At 35.4% G+C, this 27,955-nt stretch overlaps 1 protein-coding gene and 1 long non-coding RNA gene across 2 annotated transcripts; one reads left to right on the top strand and one right to left on the bottom strand.

Annotated features, from left to right (window-relative positions):
• The first annotated feature begins 2,376 nt into the window (after window positions 1–2,376).
• On the top strand, window positions 2,377–19,556 carry LOC311277347 (uncharacterized protein). Its single transcript, XM_084387643.1, has 5 exons — window positions 2,377–2,518; window positions 14,459–15,037; window positions 15,211–15,246; window positions 15,430–15,528; window positions 15,620–19,556. Exons 1-5 carry the CDS (start codon window positions 2,508–2,510, stop codon window positions 16,734–16,736), a joined length of 1,842 nt encoding a protein of 613 aa, XP_084243769.1. The 5' UTR covers window positions 2,377–2,507; the 3' UTR covers window positions 16,737–19,556.
• Window positions 19,557–19,873: 317 nt separating this feature from the next.
• On the bottom strand, window positions 19,874–26,637 carry LOC311277568. Its single transcript, XR_014625289.1, has 3 exons — window positions 26,620–26,637; window positions 26,257–26,328; window positions 19,874–23,807 (listed from the first exon to the last, which is right to left on the bottom strand). It is a non-coding gene; the product is annotated as an uncharacterized lncRNA (long non-coding RNA).
• Window positions 26,638–27,955: the final 1,318 nt, after the last annotated feature.

Genomic DNA, 27,955 nt, shown 5'->3' with positions numbered 1-27,955 from the left:
ATAACATATGACAGCTTAAAATGTTATCTGATCTAATAAAAAATATATATACAAAACAAACTAAAATATTTTCTAAATAAAATACAATTAAAAAAAAATTTCATATAAAATGATGGCAATTTTTAATAAGTCTTCACCAAAAATTCACCTTTTTCTCACATTTTCTCAATAAAATTAATAAAAGTATAGAATATAATAGCATATTTCTAATAGGGGCACATTGTAACGCAGTGTTACAACTTGCCCCCGCCTGCACAACTGGGATTTAAACCCTGCTAGTGTCTTCTGCTATGCGAAGCATTAAATAACTCTCTCAACTGTTAAATAACATCTTAGAGATTAAAATAATATTAGATTTGTCTTATTTTAAATAAACACAAAAAATAGAGATGAAAAATTAACTTAAGTAAGAAATGTACTTTTGCTATGGTTTAATAAATGTCTATGGATATCTTCCAAAAAAAAAAAAATTTGAGTGGAATTTTTTTTTTCTATAATAGTGTTGATATGGCAACTAGTAAATATACAAAGTTTCGTCATCCAAGCATGTGCGGAATTATTTCAAACAAGCGTGTTACAACTAGCCCGCGTTAGGTTGTGCCCCGCGCTCCCATATCTCTGGTCATACGATGTGTATGCCATCATTGACACTTTAAAAGACTTTTTAAAGCAAATAAGTGACTCTCCTTTCGAATACAACATTCAAATTACTAGACAAAAAAATTATATACTGAGAAAAGTGGATTTTGAGGGGTATAGCGCCATAGACCCCCATTCATTCTGCACTCGTCCTGTGAGCGCCCTCATATGGAACCAGAGTAGAACTGCAACTAGTTCAGAAGCCGGAAGTTTACTGAGAGTGGAACTTCTCCCCTTATTAGACATTCTCTGGTGATGTTTTGTTTTGCATTTCATCTGCGGTCAGTGTTCGCTGAGGAACTGCAGCGCCTTCTTCTTCTTTTGGTGTTTATTTTAGCGGTAACAGCAGCATCTTTCACTAACTACAGTTTTATTGTCCATTAAATATATAATACAATATTAATTGTAATAGTTACAGGTGGCAGCAATAGATATATGTTTAAAATTCTGATTCTGAATAAGGATCATTATTATTCATCAATTTTTTTTAAAGATTGCTTGGACAAAACTTTGTCATGCTACCAATTCTTGCATTTAACACATTAACAAATTTGTTAAGATAAAAACCTAACCAAACTAACACAAATTTGATTAAAATAATGAATAATGATATACAAATGTTGATTTAAACAAATACAAAATATTTAAATTAATTAATAAAATTTGATTTAAATAAAACACATAATACATCTTACAATACAATAGTGAGTAGACAATGTACTGATGTAACAAAAATAGGCTAACACTTTGCATTTTATATATATATATATATATATATATATATATATATATTTTTTTTTTTACAGACATGAAAATATTTAGCTGCCTTTCAAATGTTAGGATTGTGATCATATTTGGCATCAAAAAGATTGAAAACACGCCCTAGAAATAAAAGTGATTCGATATTATAGGCTATATTATTAACAGTTATTGAAACCCATTTTAAAATACTATAAGTAGGCTCCTAAATTGTCGGTGATGTTCAATAATTAGCCTATAAAGCATAGCAATTTACAACATTATTACATTATTACATTTATTACATTTCTTAGTTGTTACTATAGCAGACGATTATGGCACGAGGTAATCACTGAAGCGCGCAAATGTTTGACACTGTGGGATTATTATGTAGTGAAACTACATTACAATGTTTTACATGGTTTGAACCCTGAACACTGTTTCTGCCCATGAGGGGGCGTTGTTGGGATGTGGAATAAATGCAAGGCTAGATTAAGAGTTTTAAGAACTAGAGCTAGATTAAGAATTAAATTTTAGGATAATTGAACTTATTTAACTTAATTGTTAATTAAATTGTTAACAAAATTAAGACTGTTAACCTTATTCAACTAAACGGCATTGGATTAACCTTAACTTAAGTTAATTGTAATGTCACATAAATCCAACGTAACCTAGTTACATGGAACCTGTTGACATAAAAAAGTTAATTAAAGCCAACATAGCATTTTTTAGAGTGTCTAAACAAAACATAATTAAGGCCTATTAAATATTAAACAGACACATGGCTTTCAAATATAATGATAAGTGGGTATAATTACCCATTTTATTCTTACAAATAATTGAAAAGATCAGTTTTGTTTAGAGGCATGTGAGTTCAAGTGCGTGCTTCTAACAGTAAAAATGATTGGTATCTGTTTATGCAAGACTGGCCTTGTATTTGGCCCACCCTATAACACTTCTTTTTTTTTTTTTACTTGAACCTCTGTGCTGAGGGCCGGAACGAAGAAAAAGGAGAAGAGAAAACGAAACTTAAACCTCCTGGAGCAAAAACAAAAGATTTCCCTCTTGCCTTCTCCACTCAGTTTGACAAGCTTCGTCACTAGAGTTAACCATCCGCAGACTACTCTGAAATGGACACCAGGTGGGTACTTTATTATTTATTATCTTAAGATTAGTTCAAATATTTTCCCCCATATTTTTTAGGCTGTAATTACACAAAGTTACATCCAAAACAAAAAGCCATGTCAGAATGTCATCAAACAGAGAGAAAAAAAAATCGTTTTTATTTTTAATGTGAATTAAGATTGTCATTACATTTAATCATTTAGCAGATGCTTTTATCCAAACTGACTTACAAATGAGGAAAGCAATAGAAGCAATCAAACCAACAATAGGGCAACAATATGCAAAAGTGCTGTGATGAGACCCATAAGTCTAGCACAGTACACATAGCAAGTTTTTTGTTGTTTTTGTAGCTTTTTTAGATAGATAGATATATATAATAGTAATTGTTAGTATTAATGCTATAACACATTTGATGAAGTTTTTTTGTTAGAGTATTTATTCATCTTTGTTAATAAAAAATACAGCCGTCCATTGTTTGTTCATGTTAGTTCACAGTGCATTAACTAATGTTAACAAATACAACCTTTGATTTTGATAACATATTAGTAAATGAAATTAAGTTGAAATTAATATTAACTAAGATTAATAAATGCTGAAGAAGTATTGTTCATTCTTAGTTCTTGTTAACTAAGGTAGTTAACTAATAATGAACCTTAATGTAAAGTGTTACCAGTTTAAAAAAAAAAAAAATTATTAACTTTTATTAACAACAAATTACAAAATAATAACAAACACAAATGACCTGACACACAACAAAGGGGATATTCAGACAGAAATATACATAAGATGACAGCAACAGAACATTGCTCTGCAAATCAAACTGTACAAAAACACCAACAAAACCGAGAATACATCTAGACACTTCTGGGACGTTATCTCACACCATACCACATAATATCACTGATGGAGGCATTAACAAAAAACTAAAAAATGACTATTGTAACGCTTGACGTAAAGCAAGTCAAATTTGTAGTTTCTTATGTCTCATGCGAACTACAGAAACGCTACTTGATCTGGCAAACTTGCATAGTGGGGTTATAGCAGATATAGGGCTATATAGATACATATACAAATACAGATATATATAAACTAAAAAGCCGTCTTTTATGTTTGTTAGAAATGAGCTTACAGCTCTCATAGCAACATTGTGACGGGCCAGATCTGGGCCACATGTCAGCCAAGAGCAAAGAAATAAACCAGAACTGGACCACAAAATCTGTGTATATTAAATATGGAGTCATCTCATCCTTAATAAGCCTCACTGTTAGACCTTACCAGGTTTTTTTACAGTAAAATACTGGCAACACTGTTGCCAGTAATATACTGTTAATTGTACAGTTCTTTACTGTAATCTACAGTATGTTACTGTAAAAATGCACTAAATTAAAACTCAAGTTAACAAATTACACTTGCAGAAACCGACTGCCTTAAATTGATCAACTGTCATTTAAATGTATTAACTAAAACCTATAATGCAGAAATAATGTGAGCAAAGAATTACTGCGAACTTCGTTCCTTTGAGACCATTAAAAACTATTGTTCATAAAGAGATTGTCACTGGACCAGCAACTACACAGTCATCATCTGTTAAATAAAGCAACATGCAGCAACTCATCGGTGGTTGTAGATCTTCTCCTGGACTGAAGCACAGGCTCTACTCTTCAGCACAATGGTGACCCAAAAAATATTTTTTAGAGTAAATTACTGGCAACAGTGTTGCCAGTATAAACCTGTTTTATAACTTACAGTTTATTACTGTTAAAATACATTTTGTGGGTGTGTCTTTTTATCTTACACTGTTAACCCTTTCAACCCCACAGGGAAATCCACACTACAAAGAGTAAAAAGTAACATTGAGCAATGTTGCAGTGAGATAATTAAGGGAATCTGTTGAATAATCAGTTAATAAGTGAAATAAGTGATTGAGCATTAGTGATGAACACCTGCTGTTAACAAGCAGAATCACTGAAGGAAAGAAGAGAACAGAAAAAGAGACGAGCAGAAACACAAGAACTACAACTGACTTCAGACACAGCCTCAGATGAAATCAACTGAAGAGAAAAGAAGACATTAAATCTGTGAAGATCTCAGCAGAGGAGGATTAAACAACTCCACAAACAGCATTACCAGCTTCACTTATTACTGACCAGACTTACTTACTTACTTTACTTTATTTATAAAGCACTTTACAACTGCACCTGCAGACCAAAGTGCTGTACAATCAGCAGCTTAAAAACAAACAACACATAAAAACAACATGCAACTTGAGAATACAGATACTAGCCCAACCTCTCAAAAGCTAAAGATAAGAAATAATTTTTAACACTAACTTTAAATACATTCAAAGTAGTGATCTCTCTTAGTTCAAGAGGCAGACTATTCCAGAGCCTTGGACCCGCAACAGCAAAAGCCTGATCACCTTTTGACTTTAAATGAGATCGAGGGACAGAAAGCAAGGACTTATTATTAGATCTTAAAGACCTCAGTCCAGGACTGACTTTATTTCTGTCAGACGTCTACAGAAGTTTAGCCTGACGTCGTCATACTCAATTCTAGTCAGAATGTGAGTCTGATACTTCTCCATTGAGCTTTGATTATGGGGCGTGTTTCAACCGAACCAGGAAAGAAAAATTCCTCTGCACTCAATTGGATAGACCTACAACCAATCAGAGCAACGGAGTAAGTGACGTATGTTTTTGATTCATGTTTCCGATCGCGGTTCACTGTTCCTCTTTTAAAATTAATGCGCTGTCGATATCTTCTATAACAGACGCGATGGCGGAATCTACACATGATGTTTCATAAACAAATTTCAGGAGGAGCACATTCAAATAATCAATCCAATCAACCGTCTATCAGCATGAGAGGAAAGCATATATTTATTCACTGGGTCAACTCACCTAACATGACAGTTTTCAGCATCCCTGCACTCACTCTTGGCTTGTTCTTCCACAGCCAGGAATACGGGGGGAGTACTTTGGGTTCGGGCCGAATACCGAGCCCGAAGCCTCTCCTCAGACAGCACGCCAAATATGCATTTATTCTATCTGACTTATTTGTAAGCGTGAACTCGTGAAATCTCAATTCTTCAGCGGCAGTCATTTGAATTCAACCCAAGCGCTCGTTGATGACGTGGATGATGACGTTACCGTTGCTTATCTGTCCATCATCGTATAAAGCCCGCCCTGACAATTTGATTGGTCCGAACAATTTTTGTTCGGGCATAATAGCTCCTCAACGGAGCGAGTCCGGACCGAACTTCCCGACCAAAAAATATTGTGGGCGGGGTTCGGGCTGGCACCCAGGCTAACAGAAGTTTTTATTGAGAATTAACAGAGGTTTAACTCTGTTTCATTTAAAGTCACCATAACAGTAATTAGTGTTTCCATTAGTTGGGCTCTTAACTCGTCTCTTGTGTCGTCCTTTTTAAAACTTTTGTAGACGTCTGACAGAAATAAAGTCAGTCTGGTTAGTAATAAGTGAAGCTGGTAATGCTGTTTGTGGAGTTGTTTAATCCTCCTCTGCTGAGATCTTCACAGATTTAATGTCTTCTTTTCTCTTCAGTTGATTTCATCTAAGATTGTGTCTGAAGTCAGTTGTAGTTCTTGTGTTTCTGCTCGTCTCTTTTTCTGTTCTCTTCTTTCCTTCAGTGATTCTGCTTGTTAACTTATTAAGGCTGAGATGACTCCATATTTAATATACACAGACTTTGTGGCTCAGATAAGGTCCAGTTCTGGTTTATTTCTTTACTCTTGGCTGACATGTGGCATTGCTATGCAGAGGTGTAAAGTCCAGGTTCAGAAAGTAAAAGTCCTCCTCAGTGTTTTGTTCCAATCACCTGGATTTGCTTATTCAGCAGGAGAGAGAACTAATTAGTGAAATCAGCTGACTGAGTTCATGGGTGGAATAAACATATGGCAGGACTTCTACTTTCTGACCCCTGGACTATACAACTCTGATTATTACAAACATATTATGGTGTTTTTATGCTTTAGTTGAGTCAAAAAGTTACGGTTACACTTTACAATACAGGTGCACTAATAAGCATTAATTCATGTTTAACAGAAGAATGACTCCTATTCCCTCCCACTCCCGTGTTGTGTTTTTTTGACCGGAATCTGTCAGTTACAGTAAAAAAAAAAAAAAAAAATACAGTACAGATTGTGGTCTTCACTATTTTTTTCATGAGAGCCGCACTGATATTACAAAGTCAGTAGGAGAGCCATTTTACCGCAAAGCATAAAAAGTTACATCCAGTCATAAATACCATGTCTGCTTATATCTGTCACCCCTGAACAGTCAATATGCAATGTAATAAATACAAAAGGGTGAGGAAAAGTGAGTCTTCATGATTTACCAGTCAAATTTGTAAATGATTTGCCTTAATGAAAAAAAAAGAGGATTTCCAGAATACATTCATCCCAAAATGACCTTAAGCAAAAAAAAATTCTACATTAGCCTATCATGCATCCAACCATCCAAGAAAGACCACCATAACTGGCATCTCCACAGAGACTGGATGTTTACATGCACAACTTTGTTTCATTCAGACTGAATTCATTCCGATTGATGAATCTGAATGTATTGTAGTTTACGCTAAACACCGTGATGTGATACATGATCGGGTTGATGTGCGCGTTTATAAGTCAAAAGATTTAAATCGGAATATATTTTTTGACGTGCACACTGCAAAAATATACAAAGTTTCCCACTGTTGTTGCTTAATAACCATTCTCATACATTGGTTCGTGATTTGTTTTAAACAGCAGACTTAATATTTATCCAATTCTGGTCATAATTTGGAGACTATGAACATGAACCGTTGTGCCGTGCTGTTTGAATTTATCGCGCAGTAAAAATGCCCAACAGTCGTCTGTGGATGAGAATCTGAAACAACCCAGTGGGCATTTGATGTCAATTTAACATCAATGTGACATCAAACATTAATGTCAAAATTACATCACGAAATAGGTCAAAAATGAAAGTCATATTGACGTCAAAGTGTCGATGTCAATTTGTTGTCAAGATTTTGACCTCTGCTGATGTCATTTTGATGTCATGCTTTGTTTGTTGGTATTTGATGTCAATTCAACATTTATTTGACGTCAAGATGTCATAAACTGATTTAACTGATTCTATCTTAAATTGATCAATTGCCATTTCATATTTATACTGTGATCTTATTTCATTTGAGTCCACTAAAAAAAATGTTTTTCTAAAAAATTTAATTAATTTAAATGAGTTCATAAAACATCAATTTAATTCAATCCTCTTGCAGATAAGAGTTAGTTAACAACAGCACACATGAATGAGTTGAAGACCTTAACAAATAGATCATCAATGCATCAACAAGTACACAATCACTGCCTGTTAAATAATGCAACATGCAGTATATCATCAGTGTTGCTATGCTCATCCAGAACTGAAGCACTGGCTCTACTCTTCAGCACAATGGTGACCCTCAAAACTCAACAGAAATTATTTAAAGGTCCGATTGCATGGATTATTTTATTATTTTAGAATGTTTCCTGGGGTGCCCTTATAATGTTAGTATGTTTTTGAGATCAAAAGTTGTTATAATTTAGAAATAAAAGGCATATTTCCTAGCCTGGTTTTAGCCTCTGATTTGAAGGCTCTGTTTGAAGGGGCGTGTCTGTGTGAGACTTCAGTGTAAACGCCCTCTGCTGTGATTGGCTGCTGTGAGACTTCAGTGTAAACGCCAACTGCTGTGATTGGCTGACATGCTTGCATATGAAAAATTTAGCATTACATGTGAAACTCTCTCGAAAACATTTACTATTACAGCTATTATACGTTTTTACTATTGCAGCTATCGAGATTAATGAATCGTGAGAAGTTTTTTTAAGTATTTAGATCTATTCCCATCACATAAAACTTTGCAGTGATCCCAGTGGGCATTTGATGTCAATTTAACATCAATGTGACATCAAACATTGATGTCAAAATTACGTCACGAAATAGGTCAAAAATGAAAGTCATATTGACGTCAATGTGTCGATGTCAATTTGATGTCAAGATTTTGACCTCTGCTGATGTCATTTTGATGTTATTTTGATGTCATGCTTTGTTTGGTATTTGATGTCAATTCAACATTTATTTGACGTCAAGATGTCATGATGTTGATCCCAGCAGGCACAGGATATAGACTACAGCGTCGGTCAGTCGTTGGATTTTGGTTGAAAATGAAAGTCAGGTTGACGTCTAAATCCAATGTTTGTTTGACGTCAAGCTCCAACGTTGGGCAGTCGTTGAATTTTGGTTAGAATAAACCAAACATAAAGGCGAAATGCATGGCCGTACACTTATTACCAGCTTCACTTAAAACTAACCAGATTTACTTTATTTAATTTCCGGTTTAAAGAAATAATATTTTGTATTTTAAGGTCACCATGATGGTGGTTAGCATTTGCTTTAGTTGTGTTCTTGACCCTTGATTCTTTAAATTAAACTTTTCTCTGGCTGCTGTAATTGTGTGTTTTTAAAGCATATTTGTTGTGGCAAAAAAGCTATGAGAAAATTTAGATCAGGTGATGTTGGCTGTTTATTGATGATGATAATATCATCATGCAATTTTCTTAATCATTGATCTTATTCAGTGTCTAATGCTTGAGGTTGAGGTACACTGAGAACATGTGGTCGAGCACTGCTATTTAATATGTCTAGACTGGATAAAGACAATAGAACGTCCATTATAGATACTACACTGAATGTGGTGCGACGCTACACGACAAAACCCAGACAGTAAACTGATGCCACACTCTATTTCTGACGTACTCAGAGCTCTTGTGCTAGTTCTGTTACGAAGGACAAATGCACTCAAAAAAAAATTTGTCTAAAAATAAGATTTATGTAGCCTATTTTAATTGCATAACAAATTTCCATGCATTTGGATTACATAGTTTTAACATAAACCAATCAATAATCTGAATGTGATTCATATTTTTAAGTCATATCTAAATGAAACAGATAAGATTTATGTAATTGTATTAATAAACTGAATGTGATTTATATTTGTCTGTCCTATGTAAATGAAACAGGTAAGATTTATGTAATAGTACACAGAAAAACGCCCATGTTAAATTAACACTGCTCAGTGTTCATATGTGTGCACACTACAGCACACTACAGGTGATGTTGGCTGTTTACTGATGAAGGTGTAACCATAATATTGTGGCCTGAATCACTTATCTATTTCAGTGTCTAATGCTTTGATTATTGGGGTTATGTGATTTTGTTGTATTTATTATAGTAGCTGTGTGACCTGTCAGCATTAGATCCAACAGTTAATCAAATAATATAAAGAATTTTAAAAACATTTAATGCATTAAACTTTCTCTTTTTCTACATTATTACTTAGACATCAAGAATCAGTGTATGACTCTCAACAATGGTGACAATCAATGAAATGCTTCATGCTGCAGTGCATGCTGGGTACCACCAATCAAAACTCACCCATATCTCCCAGCATGCTTGCGGCATTAATAAATTATGCATCAGGATTTTTTGTATCTTTTGTCACCATTGTTGAGATTCATATGCTGTTTCTTGATGTCTGTGTGAGTCTAAGTAATGCCATAGATGAAAGGTTTTTGTGCACTAACTATAAAAAAAAAAGTATATTGTTAGATAAACAACACTGTTAGATTTCATGCTGTAAAATCAAATGGCTTCTGTTATGAATAAAACAATATTAAAAAAGCATTAGACACTGAACAAGATCAGCGAATGAGGCAATTACATGATGATGACTTTGTCGTCGTCATCATCATCATCATCATCAACAAACAGCCAACATCACCTGATCTCTTTTTCTCTTGGCTTTTTTGCTGCAACAAACGTGATTTATAAACGCATAATTACAGCAGCCAGAGAAAATGTTATATTAAAGAGTCAATGGTCAAGAGCCCAACTAAAGCAAACGCTAACCACCATCATGGTGACTTTAAAATACAACTATTGATTTCATTCAAACGGAAATGAAATAAAGTCAGTCTGGTTAGTAATAAGTGAAGCTGGTAATGCTGTTTGTGGAGTTGTTTAATCCTCCTCTGCTGAGATCTTCACAGATTTAATGTCTTCTTTTCTCTTCAGTTGATTTCATCTAAGGCTGTGGCTGAAGTCAGTTGTAGTTCTTGTGTTTCTCTTTCCTTCAGTGATTCTGCTTGTTAACAGCAGGTGTTCATAATTAATGCTCAATCATCAGTTAATTATCTCATTAACTTCAACACCGCTTTAACTCTGTAGTGTGCACTAGGGCTGCACGATTAATCGCATGAGATTGTTATGCGCATCTCGTCAGTAAAGCCGGTTCCTTGATTAGTAGTAAATCGCCATCACCTGCTTTCAGATGGAGCGGCATTTACTACAAAGAGCCATAGTTAACTGACAAGCTGAGCCATATCGCATTAATATCGCGGACGTATCGCCAGCGATATTTACTGCGATATGGCTCAGCTTGTCAGTTAACTACGGCTCTTTGTACACAGCAAAAACTCCAGTGTTAAATTAACACTCCTGGGAGTGTATGAGTCAACACTCAAGAGTGTTAAAGTTAATGAGATAATTAAGTGATTAATTTAGTGATGATTGAGCATTATTGAAGACACCTGATGTTAACAAGCAGAATCACTGAAGGAGAAAATCACAAATTGTAAGTTACCGTTATGACGATCAATGGTTGCTTTAGTTGGACTCTTGACCCTTATATTATTAACTTTCGATTTTATTTGTCTGTTGTTTCTGAATTATAATCACCAGTTGAACAAAGAAAAAAGTGATCTGATGGTGTTGGTTATATTATGATAATCATCATTTGAACTTGATCACTGAACTCATTAAAATCCTTCTTTCTGACTTCGATTTATGTTGTTGGTTAGTGAATCTGCATAAATGCCCAGAATTTTTTATATAATATAAAGGATTTCTTTAAAAAAAATCATTCTTTTAGGCACACACAGAGGTCAAGATTCAGTCTATGCATCTCAACAATGGTGAGGAGCAGAATATTCAATTAGGAAAAGTAAATTACATAGACATTCAGATAATAATTTATTCATACCGCAATGCATGATGGGAGCCATTAATGAGTTGTGATTGGTGGCAGCCACTGCAACATGCTTTATTATTGTCACCATTGTTGAGATTCACAGGCTGATGGATGTCTATGTTTTAAATGAATTTATCTGAATGTCTTATGATCAGAACAATGTTTATTAAATATTTTGAATTGTAAGTAAAGTAGGCTACTGATAATCATAGGCTGAAGAATCACAAAACTGCTGCTAACAAGTTAAACCAAACTATCTTAATATGTTTCATTTTTCCGATCACAGCATGATTATGTCAAAACATAACCAACACTATAAACTAATATTTTACGTTGTTCATTTAACTGTTATAAATCAATAACAGCAGACAAACAACAGTTAATATTAAAGTAAATATATAATGGTCTAGAGCCCAACTAAAGCAAACACCCATCACCTTAATGGTAACTTACAATTTGTGATTTTCTTCTTCAGTGATTCTGCTTGTTAACATCAGGTGTCTTCAATAATGCTCAATCATCACTAAATTAATCACTTAATTATCTCCTCAGCCCTAAATGCCGCTTCATCTGAAAGCAGGTGATGGTGATTTACTACTAATCAAGGAACCGGCTTTACTGACGAGATGCGCATAACAATCTCATGCGATTAATCGTGCAGCCCTAGTGTGCACACATATGAACACTGAGCAGTGTTAATTTAACATGGGCATTTTTCTGTGTACTATTACATAAATCTTACCTGTTTAATATACATATGACTGACAAATATAAATCACATTCAGTTTATTAATACAATTACATAAATCTTATCTGTTTCATTTATGTAAGACTTAAAAATATGAATCACATTCAGGAGTATTGATTGGTTTATGTTAAAACTATGTAAACCAAATGCATGGGAATTTGTTATGCAATTAAAATACATAAATCTTATGTTTAGACACAATTTTTTTTTTGAGTGTGGACTTGCGATGGTCTGTCATGTCCAGTGTAGACAGCTGGGGCCTCATGTATAAAACTTTGCGTAGATTTCATCCTTAAAGTGTGCGTACGCACATAAGGCAGAATTTGCGTACGCACAAAAGTTTTCAGATTTATAAAACCGTCCGTACGCCAGAACCTGCGCAGAATTCACTTTATAAATCCCAGTCAGCGGAAGATTGTGCGCACATGCGTCTCCACCCTGAAATAACCATATATGGAGCTTACAACGCCTAGTTTTACTATGCATATCCTCATCTGCATATCATTTGCATATGATTATTCATCCACGTGATAACGTTTAACGGTACAAGACACATTACATTAATAAAAATCATGTATTTGCCTATCCTTGTCTTGTTTTTTAATACATAAATCAAATAGTGTAAAATACATTTAATCTTTTCCACTGGCCGAATAGTATTTCTAATTGATTTATATTTTTAATGGAAACAGATAGGCCTTGGGCATTATTTGCACGAAACTATTTTCTCAGACAATCTGGTATTATCATGATAAGCAATTATCTCTGTGGTTAAAACATTTAAACACAGCACGCTACAGGAAAAGTGTTCAAAAACATCGCATCCACAACAAATATTTCTATTGATTGAATTTGAATATAAAAAATGTTGTAACTTCTCAGTAATGATTTCATGTTTAAGTGTTCTCTATTAATTTGAATGGCATATTTAATCTAAATGTTTATATCATAAGTAAAACATAGTTTATATCAGAAGTATTTTATTTATTTAAACTGTTATTTGCATCAGTTTCACTAATTGGCCCAACGCGCTCGCTGGCGCGGACATTTAAGAAGGGATGGATATTTGCTTCAAGTGACAGGTTGGTGAGCGAAATTATATTTGTATTATCTTGTATTTCTTTAGATTTTCTGTCTAAAAGTGATCTTCTGCAAGACACCAGTGCAGAGCTATAATGAAATAGAGTCCAAATTTTATTAAAATCAATGAATCCATCAAACTCCATCATAATCATATCATAATGATAATTCGGGTTGATGCAATTTGATTTATTGGGTGATGTAAGAGGATAATTCAGAAGTTTTTCATTTTAAATAGTTATTGCTATTTGGGCCAGTTGGTGTCGCCAAAACACATACTCTTCTAAAAGAGTGCGTACGCACGGTCAAGAGCATCCTTACGGTGCGCACTTATTTACGCCTAGTTTATTTTTTATAAATCCCGATATGTGCGTGGAAAAATGCGTACGCATATTTCTATGCCCATTTTGTGCGTACACAACGTTTATACATCAGGCCCCTGGAGTTCAGATTCTGGCGTGCTGATATTTGTGTGCAGCCCAACTCACCCATCCTTCAAACACATTCACCAACATTACATTCACTGCATGTGCAAACTGTCAAAACCCATAAATGGCATATTACTTAACAATTAGTTAATAGTCATGTGCCTCAACAAGTAAAACATAATGATACATTTGCAAATCATTAGTTAATGATTAATTAAAGCAGACAACTGAAAGTTAAAGTACATTGCTTTGACCAACTGTGGTAATTAACGCATTAATTTACACTTTTAGTTAATAAAATAAGTTATTAAGGAATTAATACTTTATGACACATTTAATTAATAACAATTCATATATTACTTAATCTATTAATAATTTAGAATCTTTATTAGTTACTGATGCAGTAATCATTAATTAATGGTTTAGTTCTTCATGATTTATACATTAACACATGATTATCTGTGCATTAGTTAAGTATGAATTAATGCTTATTAGTGCACCCGTATTGTAAACTGTTACCAAAGTTACGTCACCTTTAAGCTGTTATGATTCAATTGTTTTGAAATGCCTTTATTCAGAGAGGAAATATCATTGTTACTACATAAATTGCTCTGTTTTGATTCTATAACGCAGGGAACAATTACAGGAGCTCCTGTCAGAGTATGTAGTGGACACACTCAACTACATTCAGACAGTGAGGGACTTCTGTGACGAACAACAAATATGGACCCTTAAGAGAGAGACAGAGCTGGAGATGATGAGAGACATCAAGGACCAAGCAGACAAAGTCAGTCATAAGTTTGAGTATCTAAAGCGCTCAAAAAATAAAGCCAAGGCATTGAGGGAGTGCCTGAAGAATATTGTAACACCTGAGTCCACATATAAAGAGCTGGAGGAGATACTGGGTGCTGTCCTGGAGAACACACTTCAGGGCCTGGAGAAGCTTGACGTCTTCCTGGATGCAGTGGAGAATCTCGCAGTCACCTCACCGTTTGTCTTCACTGAACAGATCTTCTTGTCTGAGGACGAGAGTCCTGAACATGTGCGATCAGTCATCACAGCTGCAAGAATGTCCTCTCCTCTCCTCATCCACTTTAAACGAGATGCAAAAACCTTCTTCCTTCCTTCACTCAGTAACTTGGACGTCCTGTCCTTTCAATTAGAAAAATACATACAAATCACAAAACTGATTTGTGAGAGAATGGAAAAAAAGTTAGTACTGACATTCATTCAATGTTCATTTTTAAAGGATAGTATTTTGATTATATACACGTTAATACAGATTATCAAAATAATCTCATTTATTTAGCATTTACTAAATCAATTAAATCAAAGGCTTAGTTCTATAATTTGATCAAAAGTTAACTACTTTTTCCCCCTCACAGATCCGAGAGGGATTTGTGGTATAAAGATATTCATAGGTAAGTATTTTAAATATTAAGATTGGGGTTAATTTAATATCTTTATTATTCATCATAACCTAAGGCCAAACTGAGTGGAATCATTTTCTGAATTCAAAGGTTATTTGCTTTTATGATAATCTCTAAAATACCTGTCTAGAAATATAGGCAAGTCTTTGTTAATCCTGCTGAAACTCTCTACAGACGTAAGAAAGCTCAGCCTGTAGTGAAGATCAGCTTAAACTTCAGCGAGGACTCCATGCAAAAAATGCTTGATCATTTGAAGCAGTTATGCAAAATCAGGTGAGATCTATATTTATGATCTGATGTATTATTCACACTCAGGTGCATCGTGAAAGGTGGCTGTAAAGTATATATTTTTATTACTGTCTAGGATGGACCAGCACACAAAGCTGACTTTAATTTTTCAGGAATACGCTCTGCGCTTCATTGGTTTATTCAGTCAGCGTCACTCTAGAATGGAGAAGTGTCTGTCAGATCTGGAGGAGAGTGCAGTTCAGCTGGACAAGATGAAGAAGGGAGCCAGTATCTCCACTGTGACTGGCAGTTCGGTTGGGATAGTAGGGGGTGCTTTGTCTATTGCTGGTCTTTCTCTGGCCCCCTTCACTGCAGGAGCGTCACTGGGTCTCACTATAGCAGGTGCCGTAGTGGGGGTGACCAGTGTGGCCAATAGTTTGGTCACAGGCGTCACTGAATACAATGTCAACCAGTGGCATAGTACAAAAATCCAGAATATTTTCCAACAATATATGGAGGATGTGGAGAAGATTCTAAACTGTCTGGATCAGGCCAGTAGACAGGAGCATGTAGAGGGGCCTGATGAGTTTCTTATTACAGCTGGGAAACTGGGACTTTGTGCTGGAGCATTGGGCAGAGGTATTGACTCTTTGGTAGATTTAACTTCAGCTTTTTCAACACTCAAAACTGAGGAGGTGATTGCAACAAAGTCTGCTAAAGCTGGATCAAAGTCTGCTGGGTTTAGTTTCACTGCTACGAAACAGGCAATTAGTGAAGCATGTAGTGTTGCATCATTGGCCAAAGGTGTTGATGCTCTGGTAGATGGAGCTTCAGCTTTTGAAGTACTCAAAACTGAGAAGGTGATTGAGACTGCAACCAAGGCCGGGCTCCAGGGGACACAAAGTTCCCGTAGCATTCCCAAACTGGCTGCAGACCTTCCCGACATTGGGCAGCTGGCAAAAGGGACGCCACTAGCTCTTTCAAAGTCTGCTAGAGCTGGATTCATCGGTCTAAATGCCCTCTTTATTGGCTTAGATGTCTTTTTTATTTGCAAAGAGAGTATAAGTCTGGCCAAAGGGAGCAAGAGTGAGGCCTCTCAGCTCATCCGCTCACGAGCAGCTCTGTGGAAATCTGAGCTGGAGGCCTGGAAGAAGATCCATGATTCTTTATGCATAGGGATATGGAGGTTTAGGAAGAGTCAGGAAGTGTTGGAGCAACCTTTTCTTCCTTTAAAAAGTTATTTTCAATATTGAGAAGAGCTGAGCAATAATTTAGACCTACACTGTAAAAAAAAATCCTAATTTTACAGAAAATAACTGTTATTTTTTTACGATCATTTTCTTTCATTTTAAATTGTACTCAAAACACTGTAAAATTACAAAAAATATCTGTAAAATACAAATTCAGCTGTTATTTTAGGTATTGTGACATTAATGACAAATTACAGTAATTCACACTTTTTATACAGAACATTTGTTGTATTTTTCATACAGTATTTTTTCTGTTTTCTTAAATTACATAAAAATGTATGTAAAATTACAAATATAATCTGTAATTTAACAGAAAGAAAACAGTTAAATGATAAAATGGTCAAATGACTGTCAGCTCCCCAAAAAAACTGTAAAACATCCTAAATTAAATAAACTGAAAAACACTGTTATTTTACAGGTATTTCCTGAATAATAACGATCAAAAACCTTCATTGTAAAAAAAATCGTAAAAAAAGGGTCAAATGACTGGCAGCTGCGGCTGCCAAACAAAAACCTTAAAATTAAAGTCAAATATGGTAATTTAAATAAACCGAAAAAGCACTGTTATTTCACAGGTATTTCCTGAATAATCACGATCAAAAACCTTCATTGTAAAAAAAAACGTAAAAAAAGGGTCAAATGACTGGCAGCTGCGGCTGCCAAACAAAAACCCTAAAATTAAAGTAAAATATGCTAATTTAAATAAATTGTAAAAAACTTTAAAATAAATTTGATGTCACCATGATTGAGATTAGTGTCTGCTTTAGTTGGGCTCATGACTTCAATTTATAACTTACGATTTTCTTTGGCTGCTTTAACTGTGTATTTGATGCACATTTGTTATAGCAATAAATGCTGGAGAAAATTTCAGATGATTTTGGTCATTCTTTGATGATGTCATCATATGATGGCTTGATTCTCTGATATGACAGTCAAAAATATGAATATATTAGCTTAGATTACATGTAGATGGAATTTAGCTTTATATAAAGTCTATAATGTAATAATTTCTCACATGCATATAATTTTTTTAAATCGTAATAATTCAGGAAATAGCTGTAAAATAACAGTGTTTTTCTGTAAAACATTTAAGGAAAATTTCTGTAAAAGTTTTTTGCACTTCTAAAATAGGATATTTTACTTTATTTTTACGGTTTTTGTTTGACAGCCGCAGCTGACAGCTTTAAAATAAATTTGATATCACCATGATTGAGATCAGTGTCTGCTTTAGTTGGGCTCATGACCCGTGAGTTTTTAACTTTAGTTTTCTCTGGCTGCTTTAACTGTGTATTTAATACACATTTGTTATAGCAATAAATGCAGGAGAAATATCAGATGATCTTGATCATTCATAAGTGATGTTACAGTCATCGTGATGATCTGATTCACTGATATGACAGCCAAATCTTTGAATATATTAGTTTAGATTACATAATATGTAGATTGAATTTAGCTTTATACAAAGTCTATAATGTCATAATTTCTCACATGATCCTTGGCAACAATATTGTAACAATCTGAAATTTAAAAAGATATGTATTATATGGAAAAAGTTTTGAGCTGGTTAATTTTTTTTTTTTTTCTTTTTTTTTTTTTGTAGTATAGACATCAAGAATCAACATATGAATCTCAACAATGGTGACAAACAACAAAGCCTTTTTGTGACTTTATAGTAGTTCAGATTTTTTTTTTCGTTGTCACCATTGTTGCGATTCATACGCTGATTATTGATGTCTGAGTGAGTCTATGTAATCCTGTCAAAACATTTTCTGTATAATGACTTCATAAAATATGAGTATCACAGCACTGCAGGATCTTATATAGCAGTTTTATCATGCAAAAATTAACAACTAATATTTAATTGCTTATCAGATATCACAATTCAGGTGGTATCAATGAACCAGGACACTACATGACGACTAATATCACTAAAAAGAGACCAACATCATCTGATCTGAGTTTCTCTTGGATTCCTACCATGATTATAATGCATCAAAGACACACAGTTAAAGCAGCCAGAGAAAATTTTAAGTTAAACACTAAAAGGTCAAGAGCCCAACTAAAACAAACACTAATCTCCATCATGGTGACATCAAACTTTATTCTTTTCAATAAAACTTCAACTTCTAAACCTCTGTTAATTCTCAGTAAGAATGTTAGTATGAAAGAAATAAAGTCTGGATTGTAATAAGTGAAGATGCTGAGATCCTGATAGTGTTTAATGTTCTGATGGGGTTTAAAGTGTTTCTGTATGGTGTGTTTTGTGTGTCACCATTGTGTTGAAGAGTAGAGCCTGAGCTTCAGTCCAGGATGAGCAGAGAAACACTGATGATATGCTGCATGTTGCTTTATTTAACAGACAGTAACTGTATAATTGCTGATGTAGTGACGTATAGTAACAGCAAATCATGCATATAATTAACTGCATGTTTTTCAGTAAAAAATCTGAAAAAATGTGAATTAACTGTGTGTTTCTGTTAAAAAAGATGAATGAAGATTTCTGTAAAAGTATTTTCCACTTATTTAAATTAGGATATTTTACATTAATTTGACGGTTTTTGTATGGTAGCCATTGCTGACAGTCATTTGACTGTTTTTTATGGGATTTTTTTACAATGAAGGTGTTTGATCGTAATAATTCAGGAAATAGCTGTAAAAAAACACTGTTTTTCCATAAAACATTTAAGGAAAATTTCTGTAAAAGTATTTTGCACTTAATTTAAATTAGGATATTTTACTTTATTTTTACGGTTTTTGTTTGGCAGCCGTAGCTGACAGTCAATGACTGTTTTTTTACGATTTTATTTTTTACAGTGTACAAAGAGCCGTAGTTAACTGACAAGCTGAGCCATATCACATTAATATCGCGGACGTATCGCCAGCGATATTTAAAGTGATATGGCTCAGCTTGTCAGTTAACTACGGCTCTTGGTACACAGCAAAAACTCCAGTGTTAAATGAACACTTCTGGAGATATAAGTCCACACTCAAGAGTGTTGAAGTTAATGAGATAATTAAGTGATTAATTGAGTGATGATTGAACATTATTGAAGACACCTGATGTTAACAAGCAGAATCACTGAAGGAGAAAATCACAAATTGTAAGCCACCGTTATGGCGATCATTGTTTGCTTTAGTTGGGCTCTTGACCCTCATATGTTTACTTTAGATTTTGTTTGGCTGCTGTATCTGAGTTATAACTGCCAGATGAACAAAGAGAAAAGTGATCTGATGGTGTTGGTTATATTATGACAATCATCATTTGAACTTGATCACTGAACTCATTAAGATCCTTATTTCTGACTTAGATTTATGTTGTTGATTTCAGAATAACTGTGATTCTGCATAAATGCCCAGAATTTTTGATATAATATAAAGGATTTCTTAAAAGTTGTTTAAAAAAAAAAAACTTTATTTTAGGCACACACAGACGTCAAGATTCAGTCTATGCATCTCAACAATGGTGATGAGCAGAATATTAAATTAGGAAAAGTAAATTACATAGACAACTCAGATCATAATTTATTCATACCGCAATGCATGATGGGAGCCATTAACGAGTTGTGATTGGTGGCAGCCACAGCAACATGCTTTATTACTGTCACCATTGTTGAGATTCACAGGCTGATTATTGATGTCTGTGTTTCTAAATAAATACATTTGAAAGTGTTTGGATCAAAACCATGTTTATTAAATATTTTGGGTTATAAGAAATATACTGATAATCATATGCTGTAGAATCACAAAGCTGCTACTAACAAGTTAAACCAAACTACCTCAATAAGTTTTATTTCTCAGATCACAGCATGATTATGTCAAAACACTATCAGATCACACTTTTCTTTGTTCATTAGACAGTTATAAATCAATAACAGCAGACAAACAAATTTAAAGTGAATGTATAAGGATCAAGAGCCCAACTAAAGCAAACAATGATCGCCATAATGGTGGCTTACAATTTGTGATTTTCTCCTTCAGTGATTCTGCTTGTTAACATCAGGTGTCTTCAATAATGCTCAATCATCACTAAATTAATCACTTAATTATCTCATTAACTTTAACACTCTTGAGTGTTAATTTAACACTGGAGTTTTTGCTGTGTAGTAAATGCCGCTCCATCTGAAAGCAGGTGATGGCGATTTACTACTAATCAAGGAACCGGCTTTACTGATGAGATGCGCCTAACAATATTGTGTGATATATCGCCCAGCCCTAGCTTGCGCGGTGTTTAAACTTGCAGACAGTCAGTCGATGCGCCAGAAACACAGAGACCTCACCTTTCCTCTCTCTCTCAAAGAGAGAGAGGAAAGGCAAAAGAAAGGGTGTCAATCTGTAATGTAGTTTTTCCCCAAGAAAGTTGGGTAGCCTTTAGTCTGTGAGTGGTATTAACCTGTTGTCCATAGTGAAATAAGCTAACGTTAACTAGCTGCAGGCTAGTGTTAGCCTACATTTCATCAACATTTAATCAGTGCAGGGAAACGTTTAGCAAGATATTCATATTAAATCATTGTCCATGCCCATTTTAGCAGACTAAACAACAGACGAGTCAGCAGCACCCCAGTCTCCCCATAACTACCCCTCCCTGTCCCAGTGAAGAAGGTGAGCAACACTGTGTTAATGACTGAGCATCATTCCAGGGAGTCTGTGTGGGGTTCTCTGACTGTCTCTCTTGCTCTTTTTCCCATAACAAAAAAAGAAAATATGTATTAATGACAGAAATCAAACACAAATTATTGTCTCACATAATTACCATCATGACAAATAAAATAAAATAAAAAAACAACCTCCTGTCTGTACTGGATGCAGTTAGAAACAATGAGTAGCTTACCTCAACCTGCATGCAAGTTACAGACAATATTAAAATAATCCAGTTTGATGTGTTCATTTGGACTGAATTTTGGCCGTTAAATGACATCTATAGATACAGATTTTATTATTCCCATCATTCCAAACCTCAAAACCTATTGATTTAGTGATCACTTGATCTGTTTTGTAGCACTATAATAACCCTCGTGTGGAAATTCTGTTTTACACGTCAACTTTATTTTGTTGTTGGCATATATGTGCAGTTACGTTAAAAAAATCTGCTTTTTTTGTTTGTTTGTTTTTCTTTTTTTTTAAATCTGTCATTAATTTTACAATAAAAATACATTGAGAATGTGTAAAGGATTGCCTTAAGGACATTTTTATGGTGGCTTTTAATCTTGCATCAAATAGTGAACTGCAGACTTGCATTTACAAATCACAGCAGTAAATATTGTGCTAGTACTAGTATTAAACTACAAGAAGCAAGACAGTTGCAAGCCTTTGATTAGAGTTATGTAAAGCTTTTGATGGGACAGTAAGGTCCTAGAGATGTGGTGACAACAGCTGCGCAGAGGGGGCCCAAAATTCCTGGTGGTCAGCCCTGTCGCGTCTTACAATTCTACGTTGTTACAATGTTGCGAGCACGTAGACAGCGACGTTGCCATAGCAGAAATGCAACGTGCCACAGACGTTGGATCTTCCGATCCTACGTCGGCCACCGTAGCTTCTCAATCGAGTTTGCAATTTGAAGGATTGGCCTTGAGTGACTGACTGTTTGCACCAAATCTCACCACTAGATGCCACTAAAAATCACACACTGCACCTTTAACTTAAAGTGCTGCGTTTTTAAGAACGCTGTTTTAATGCGCGAGACGCAAACTCGAAGGTTAAAGACATCCGTCTAGCGCGTTTACATTTAAAAACAATAGAAAAGTAGCGCAGTGGAATGGGAAAACGCCTGTGAATGGCTTCTGTATTTATAGTATAATGAAACAGGCTGTGTGACTACTGAATGACCAAAATGTATGTCCAAATGCAAGTTTGAGGGACTTAAATACATACAGCTCTTTAGCTGATCTCACAATGAACTCACACAAAAACTAATTATTTTTGTACCAATAATCTCGTTTATTGTAGTGCAAAGAGAAGGACAGTGAGATTAAAGTGATTTATTTATGTACCGACCCCATCAGTCCAACACCAAAAACATGACCGAACAATGAAAACACTGTGATAAAACACACACTGAACATCATCTCTGTGACTGAACATTCATAGAGAAAAAAAACAGTGAAAAACTGCAGAACAAACACACATCTGGAGATCGTACCTCTGAAGTGAGCGAACAAACCTCAGTGTTTGGACTGATAAGGGTGAGATCAGTAGTGTTTCTTAATGTACAGTAGTGAAGATCTGAGGATCAATAAATACAAGCTACAGGATCGTCCTTCAGCAGCAGACTTACTTTGGTGAAGTTAAAAAAAACAACCATTATAAAAATGGTGAAGCAGCAACAAGTTTTCACATGCAAATGACAACATGTGCGGGTAGAAGATCCTCCAGCAGTTCATCTCAGATTAGTGTCGTTTCCAGCTCCACATTCACATTTAATCAGACACAATCAAACTATGATTAAATGAGAATTATTTATATATATATAAAAAAAAAGCACTTCATTTGTTCGATGCATTCAAGGCATCCCAGCATTGCGAGTTTGGTTTGTGATGAGTTGTGTCACACAGATGATTGACAGCTGTCAGAGGAGGGATGATTGAAGGCACTGAGTGTGTTTTAAGTGCATTCACACATGCACCGTTACCCTGATGAACACAGAAAGCTACCGTACAACATTAATAAAACCCTCAAAACATCATTAAAACAATCAAAACTTTGATCTACTTCATTAAACTCGTTCGTTCCTGCAGCCCAACTAACACTAAAATAAGACACAACTACATACTGACTCGGGTCAACTAAAAATAAACAAAACTTGATCTAAAAGACGATAAAATAATAATAATCTACGTTCTCAGCAGGACGATCACAAAGTGCTGAAAGAGAAGTCATGATTAGGCCACTGCCGGGTGTGTGTGTGTGTGTGTGTGTGTGTGTGTGTGTGTGTGTGTGTGTGTGTGTTCATCTGGGCTGCAGACGGGCCAGGCCTCTGCGCGCGTGTGTCGACTGTCTCTGCTGGGCCAGGAAGGACTGAGCCGAACCTGAACCGGATCCGGATCGCTCTCCTGCGACCTTCTGATGGAGAGCCATTCCCTGAGGATCACAGAGACAGAGAGAGAGGACGGTTAATGACAGGAACGGGGGTATTGTAGAGCTCCAGTCGAATATTAAATGCATAACATGCAGCATATCTGTAAAGTGCTGTTGAGTTTACAGAAAATTATTTCAGCTTGCTCCTCTATTTAAGTTTGTTTCCACCACGGAATAGAAAAGCAATTTCTGACTTTGTTTCTCGCAATTCCAACATAATTTTTTTCCGCAATTCAGACTCAATATGTCTCTCAATTCCGTGTTTGTTTTTTTGCAGTTCAGTGTTTAATTAATTTAAATTTCTTTGCAATTCCCACTTTAATTCTTTCCAAATTCCCACTTTGTTTCTTACTATTCTGACTTTTTTTCCCCGCGGTACCCACTTTATTTCTTTGCAATTCCAAGTTTACATTAACAATGACAGTTTATGAGGTGCATGTTTAAAATGCGCAACAACGACAGTTTCATAAAAGTATAACCACATTCCAACAATTTTTCATTGTTACGATCCTGTCATAACTATGAGTTTTCATTCAAATATTATGACATTTAATATAAATATTAAATTGGTTATATTTTCCTAAGTATAATAAAGTTAAGTCGTGATTACAAAATGAAGCATTATTGTAAAATATTGCAGAAATTGTCATATTTTAACTAACATTACAGTTTTTTCCGATTGCTAAACAACAGTGAGCACAACTGGAGCTACATGTGCAAAACTCTAACTACAGTCTGCACTACCAACAGTCACCTGAGCTAAACAGTTCACATCACCTGCAAAACTCATTCCAAGCAACACAACTCTTAACACATGGCTCAAAACAGGCTCAGTGCAGCCGAACACTATACACAACCCTCACTGAGATAACACACACTGTCACTCAGAACACACTGAGAGAAAAAACACTAGCATCAAACACCAATACAGAAAATACTAACTTTTCATCTTTACAGTTTGAACAATTTCAGTGACTTCATACAAAGTAATATTTTCTTCAAAGAAAAGAGTGACATTCTTTCACATGATTTTTTTAAATTTTTAGAACATACCAATTCTTTAAGGTAAATGAAAATTAGCAGTTTGCTTCAATAGTCTGTAGTAATTTACGGAATTACAGTAATGAGGAAAAAAAAGGTAGAAACTAAAAGTACATACTGTAATTCGAACAAATAATTGAGGGGCTAATCCTGCCTCTCTCTAGCATCAGGCCACAGGCTTTCATCAACATCAGTTCCCATCAAAACCCTTCTTCCTTGTTCCATTTCCAAAATTAGTCTTTCTGAGCTCTACCTATATATATATATATATATGTGTGTGTGTGTGTGTGTGTGTGTGTGTTCACTAACAAGTCTAAAACAAGACACCTGCTTAGCCTTTCAGCTGAGATTGCAATCAGCAGTGTTTGAAAGGCACAAGGCTGAAAGCTATTCTGTTTGAATGTGTGGTTCACAGTTTTGACAGCAGTGTGTTAGCATTTGAACAAAGTGCTGTAAATCCACAGTGTTGTGCAGGTTGTGGATAAAGTCATGGGATAAGTGTGTAGAGTTTTGAAAACTGTGTTCAAGCAATGAAAAACGAACTAGAGTTTGGTCCACATGAACTGCTGCTGTGCAGACTGTAGTTAGAGTTTTGCACATGTAGCTCCAGTTGTGCCCACTGTCGTTTAGCAATCGAAAAAAACTGTAAGAAGGGTTTAAAATGCTCTAAAAATATGCTTAATAAATGAGCCTGTATTGTCAAGTGATGCACAAAGTTTCTCCAGACTGCCATTTTTACCAACCCTGACTGTAAAACTACATCTATATCAAAATCCATGTCACAACTATATAACAAATAAAGGAATATAACAAAAATATGAGTGACATTTCAGCTTTTAACCCCTCCTGAGCAACAGACTCCCACTGTAAGTGTATTTACTGTAAATGTGTTTAATGTTTGTTTACACACACTGAAGGATGAATGATTTACTGTAGTAAACAAGAGCATGTCACATGCTGGGTTATTATTAAAACTGAAACCAATCAAAAACTAAAACTGAAATAAAGAAAACAAATTAAACCTTAATAGACTTATAAAGATGACAAGTACACAACAAAATGACTAAATATTAAACTGAAAATCTAAAAGTTAGATTACCAATTAAAAATACTGGCATCTCTTTACATTAATGTAAAAAATATATATATATTTAACGTTAGTACTACACTGAAAAATTCCTAAAGCATTTCTTAGTTAATGTTAATTTGAACTAACAATGATAAATCATGTTAAAGATGAACAAATACTGTAACAAATGTATTGCTCATTGTTAGTTAATATTTTGGTAAAACTTAAGGTCCCATACAGCATTATTAAGTGTTACCAAAATATGAATAAAAGCTATAGATTTAAATAATAGTAAAACACGACTGGTCACAACACAAGCTGTTCTGACTGATATATTCTCACCATGTTGTACCAGGCCGAGATGATGAGCTTCTCCTCCTGGTCTTGTCTGGAGCGAGTCTTCTCAAAATCATGCTAAACACACACACACACACACCAGAACAAGACCATCATTACTATAGTAAAACACACTGTGTCACAGAGTCACAGTGTGTGAGAAAGAGTGTGTGCGTGTGTGAGTGAGAGAGTGTGAGCACGTGTGTGTGTCAGAGAGAGAGTGTGAGCACGTGTGTGTGTGTGAGAGAGAGAGTGTGTGTGTGTGTGTGTGTGTGTGTGTGTGTGTGTGTGTGTGTGTGTGTGTGCGAGAGAGTGCATGTATAAGTGTGTGTGTGTGTGTGTGTGTGTGTGTGTGTGTGTCTGTGAGACCTCCATATGTTGTATCCTTAATCCAAAATTAAAAAAATTTCTAAATGTATTTTTCCCCCTCACAGATCCAAGAGTGATATGTGGTATAAAGATATTCATAGGTAAGTATTATAAGGGTTAATTTAACATCTTCATTATTCATCATAACATAAAGGTCAAACTAATCTGAATTCAAAGTTTATTTGCTTTTCCGATAATTTCTAAAATACCTGTCTAAAAATATAGGCAAGTCTTTGTTAATCCTGCTGAAACTCTTTACAGACGTAAGAAGGCTCAGCCTGTAGTGAAGATCAGCTTGAACTTCAGCGAGGACTCCATGCACAAAATGCTTGATCATTTGAAGCTGTTATGCAAAATAAGGTGAATTTTATTTATGATCTGATGTTTTCTTCACACTCATGCATCGTGAAAGCTGTAAATAATATATATGTTTTCTATTATTGTCTAGGATGGACCAGCACACAAAGCTGACTTTAATTTTTCAGGAATACGCTCTGCGCTTCATTGGTTTATTCAGTCAGTGTCACTCTAGAATGGAGAAGTGTCTGTCAGATCTGGAAGAGAGTGCAGTTCAGCTGGACAAGATGAAGAAGGGAGCCAGTATCTCCTCTGTGACTGGCAGTTCGGTTGGGATAGTAGGGGGTGCTTTGTCCATTGTTGGTCTTGCTCTGGCCCCCGTCTCTGCAGGAGCGTCACTGGGTCTCACTATAGCAGGTGCCAGTCTGGGGGTTACCAGTGGGGCAAATAGTTTGGTCACAGGCGTCACTGAAGTAGGAGTCAACCTGTGGCATAGTAGAAAAACCGAGGATATTTTAAAACATTATATGGAGGATGTGGAGAAGATTCTAAACTGTCTGGATCAGGCCAGTAGACAGGAGCATGTAAAGGGTGATGGATTTCTTATTACAGCTGGGAAACTGGTATTTTGTGCTGGAGCATTGGGCAAGCGTGTTAAAGATCTGGTAGATCGAGCTTCAGTTGTTAAAACACTCCAGGAGGCCGGGCTCCAGGAGGCACAAAGAGCTCGTAACATTCCCAAACTGGCTGCAGACCTTCCCGACATTGGGCAGCTGGCAAAAGGGACGCCACTAGCTCTTTCAAAGTCTGCTAGAGCTGGATTCATCACTCTAAATGCCCTCTTTATTGGCTTTGATGTCTTTTTTATTTGCAAAGAGAGTATAAGTCTGGCCAAAGGGAGCAAGAGTGAGGCCTCTCAGCTCATCCGCTCCAGAGCAGCTCTGTGGAAATCTGAGCTGGAGGCCTGGAAGAAGATCCATGATTCCTTATGCATAGGGATATAGAGATTTAGGAAGAGTCAGGAAGTGTTGGAGAAACA

This window comes from Rutilus rutilus (assembly GCF_951802725.1).
Source record: "Rutilus rutilus genome assembly, chromosome: 1".
Taxonomy (NCBI): Eukaryota; Metazoa; Chordata; class Actinopteri; order Cypriniformes; family Leuciscidae; genus Rutilus; species Rutilus rutilus.
Note: the sequence above shows the minus strand (reverse complement) of the source record. Positions and strands in the feature narration are given on the sequence as shown.

Bases quoted from the DNA above. Each gene is read 5' to 3' on its own strand.
- LOC311277347 (XM_084387643.1), top strand. The intron at 15,247-15,429 runs GTAAGTATTTTA...AACTCTCTACAG, and splicing joins TGGTATAAAGATATTCATAG to ACGTAAGAAAGCTCAGCCTG. The intron at 15,529-15,619 runs GTGAGATCTATA...ATTACTGTCTAG, and splicing joins AAGCAGTTATGCAAAATCAG to GATGGACCAGCACACAAAGC.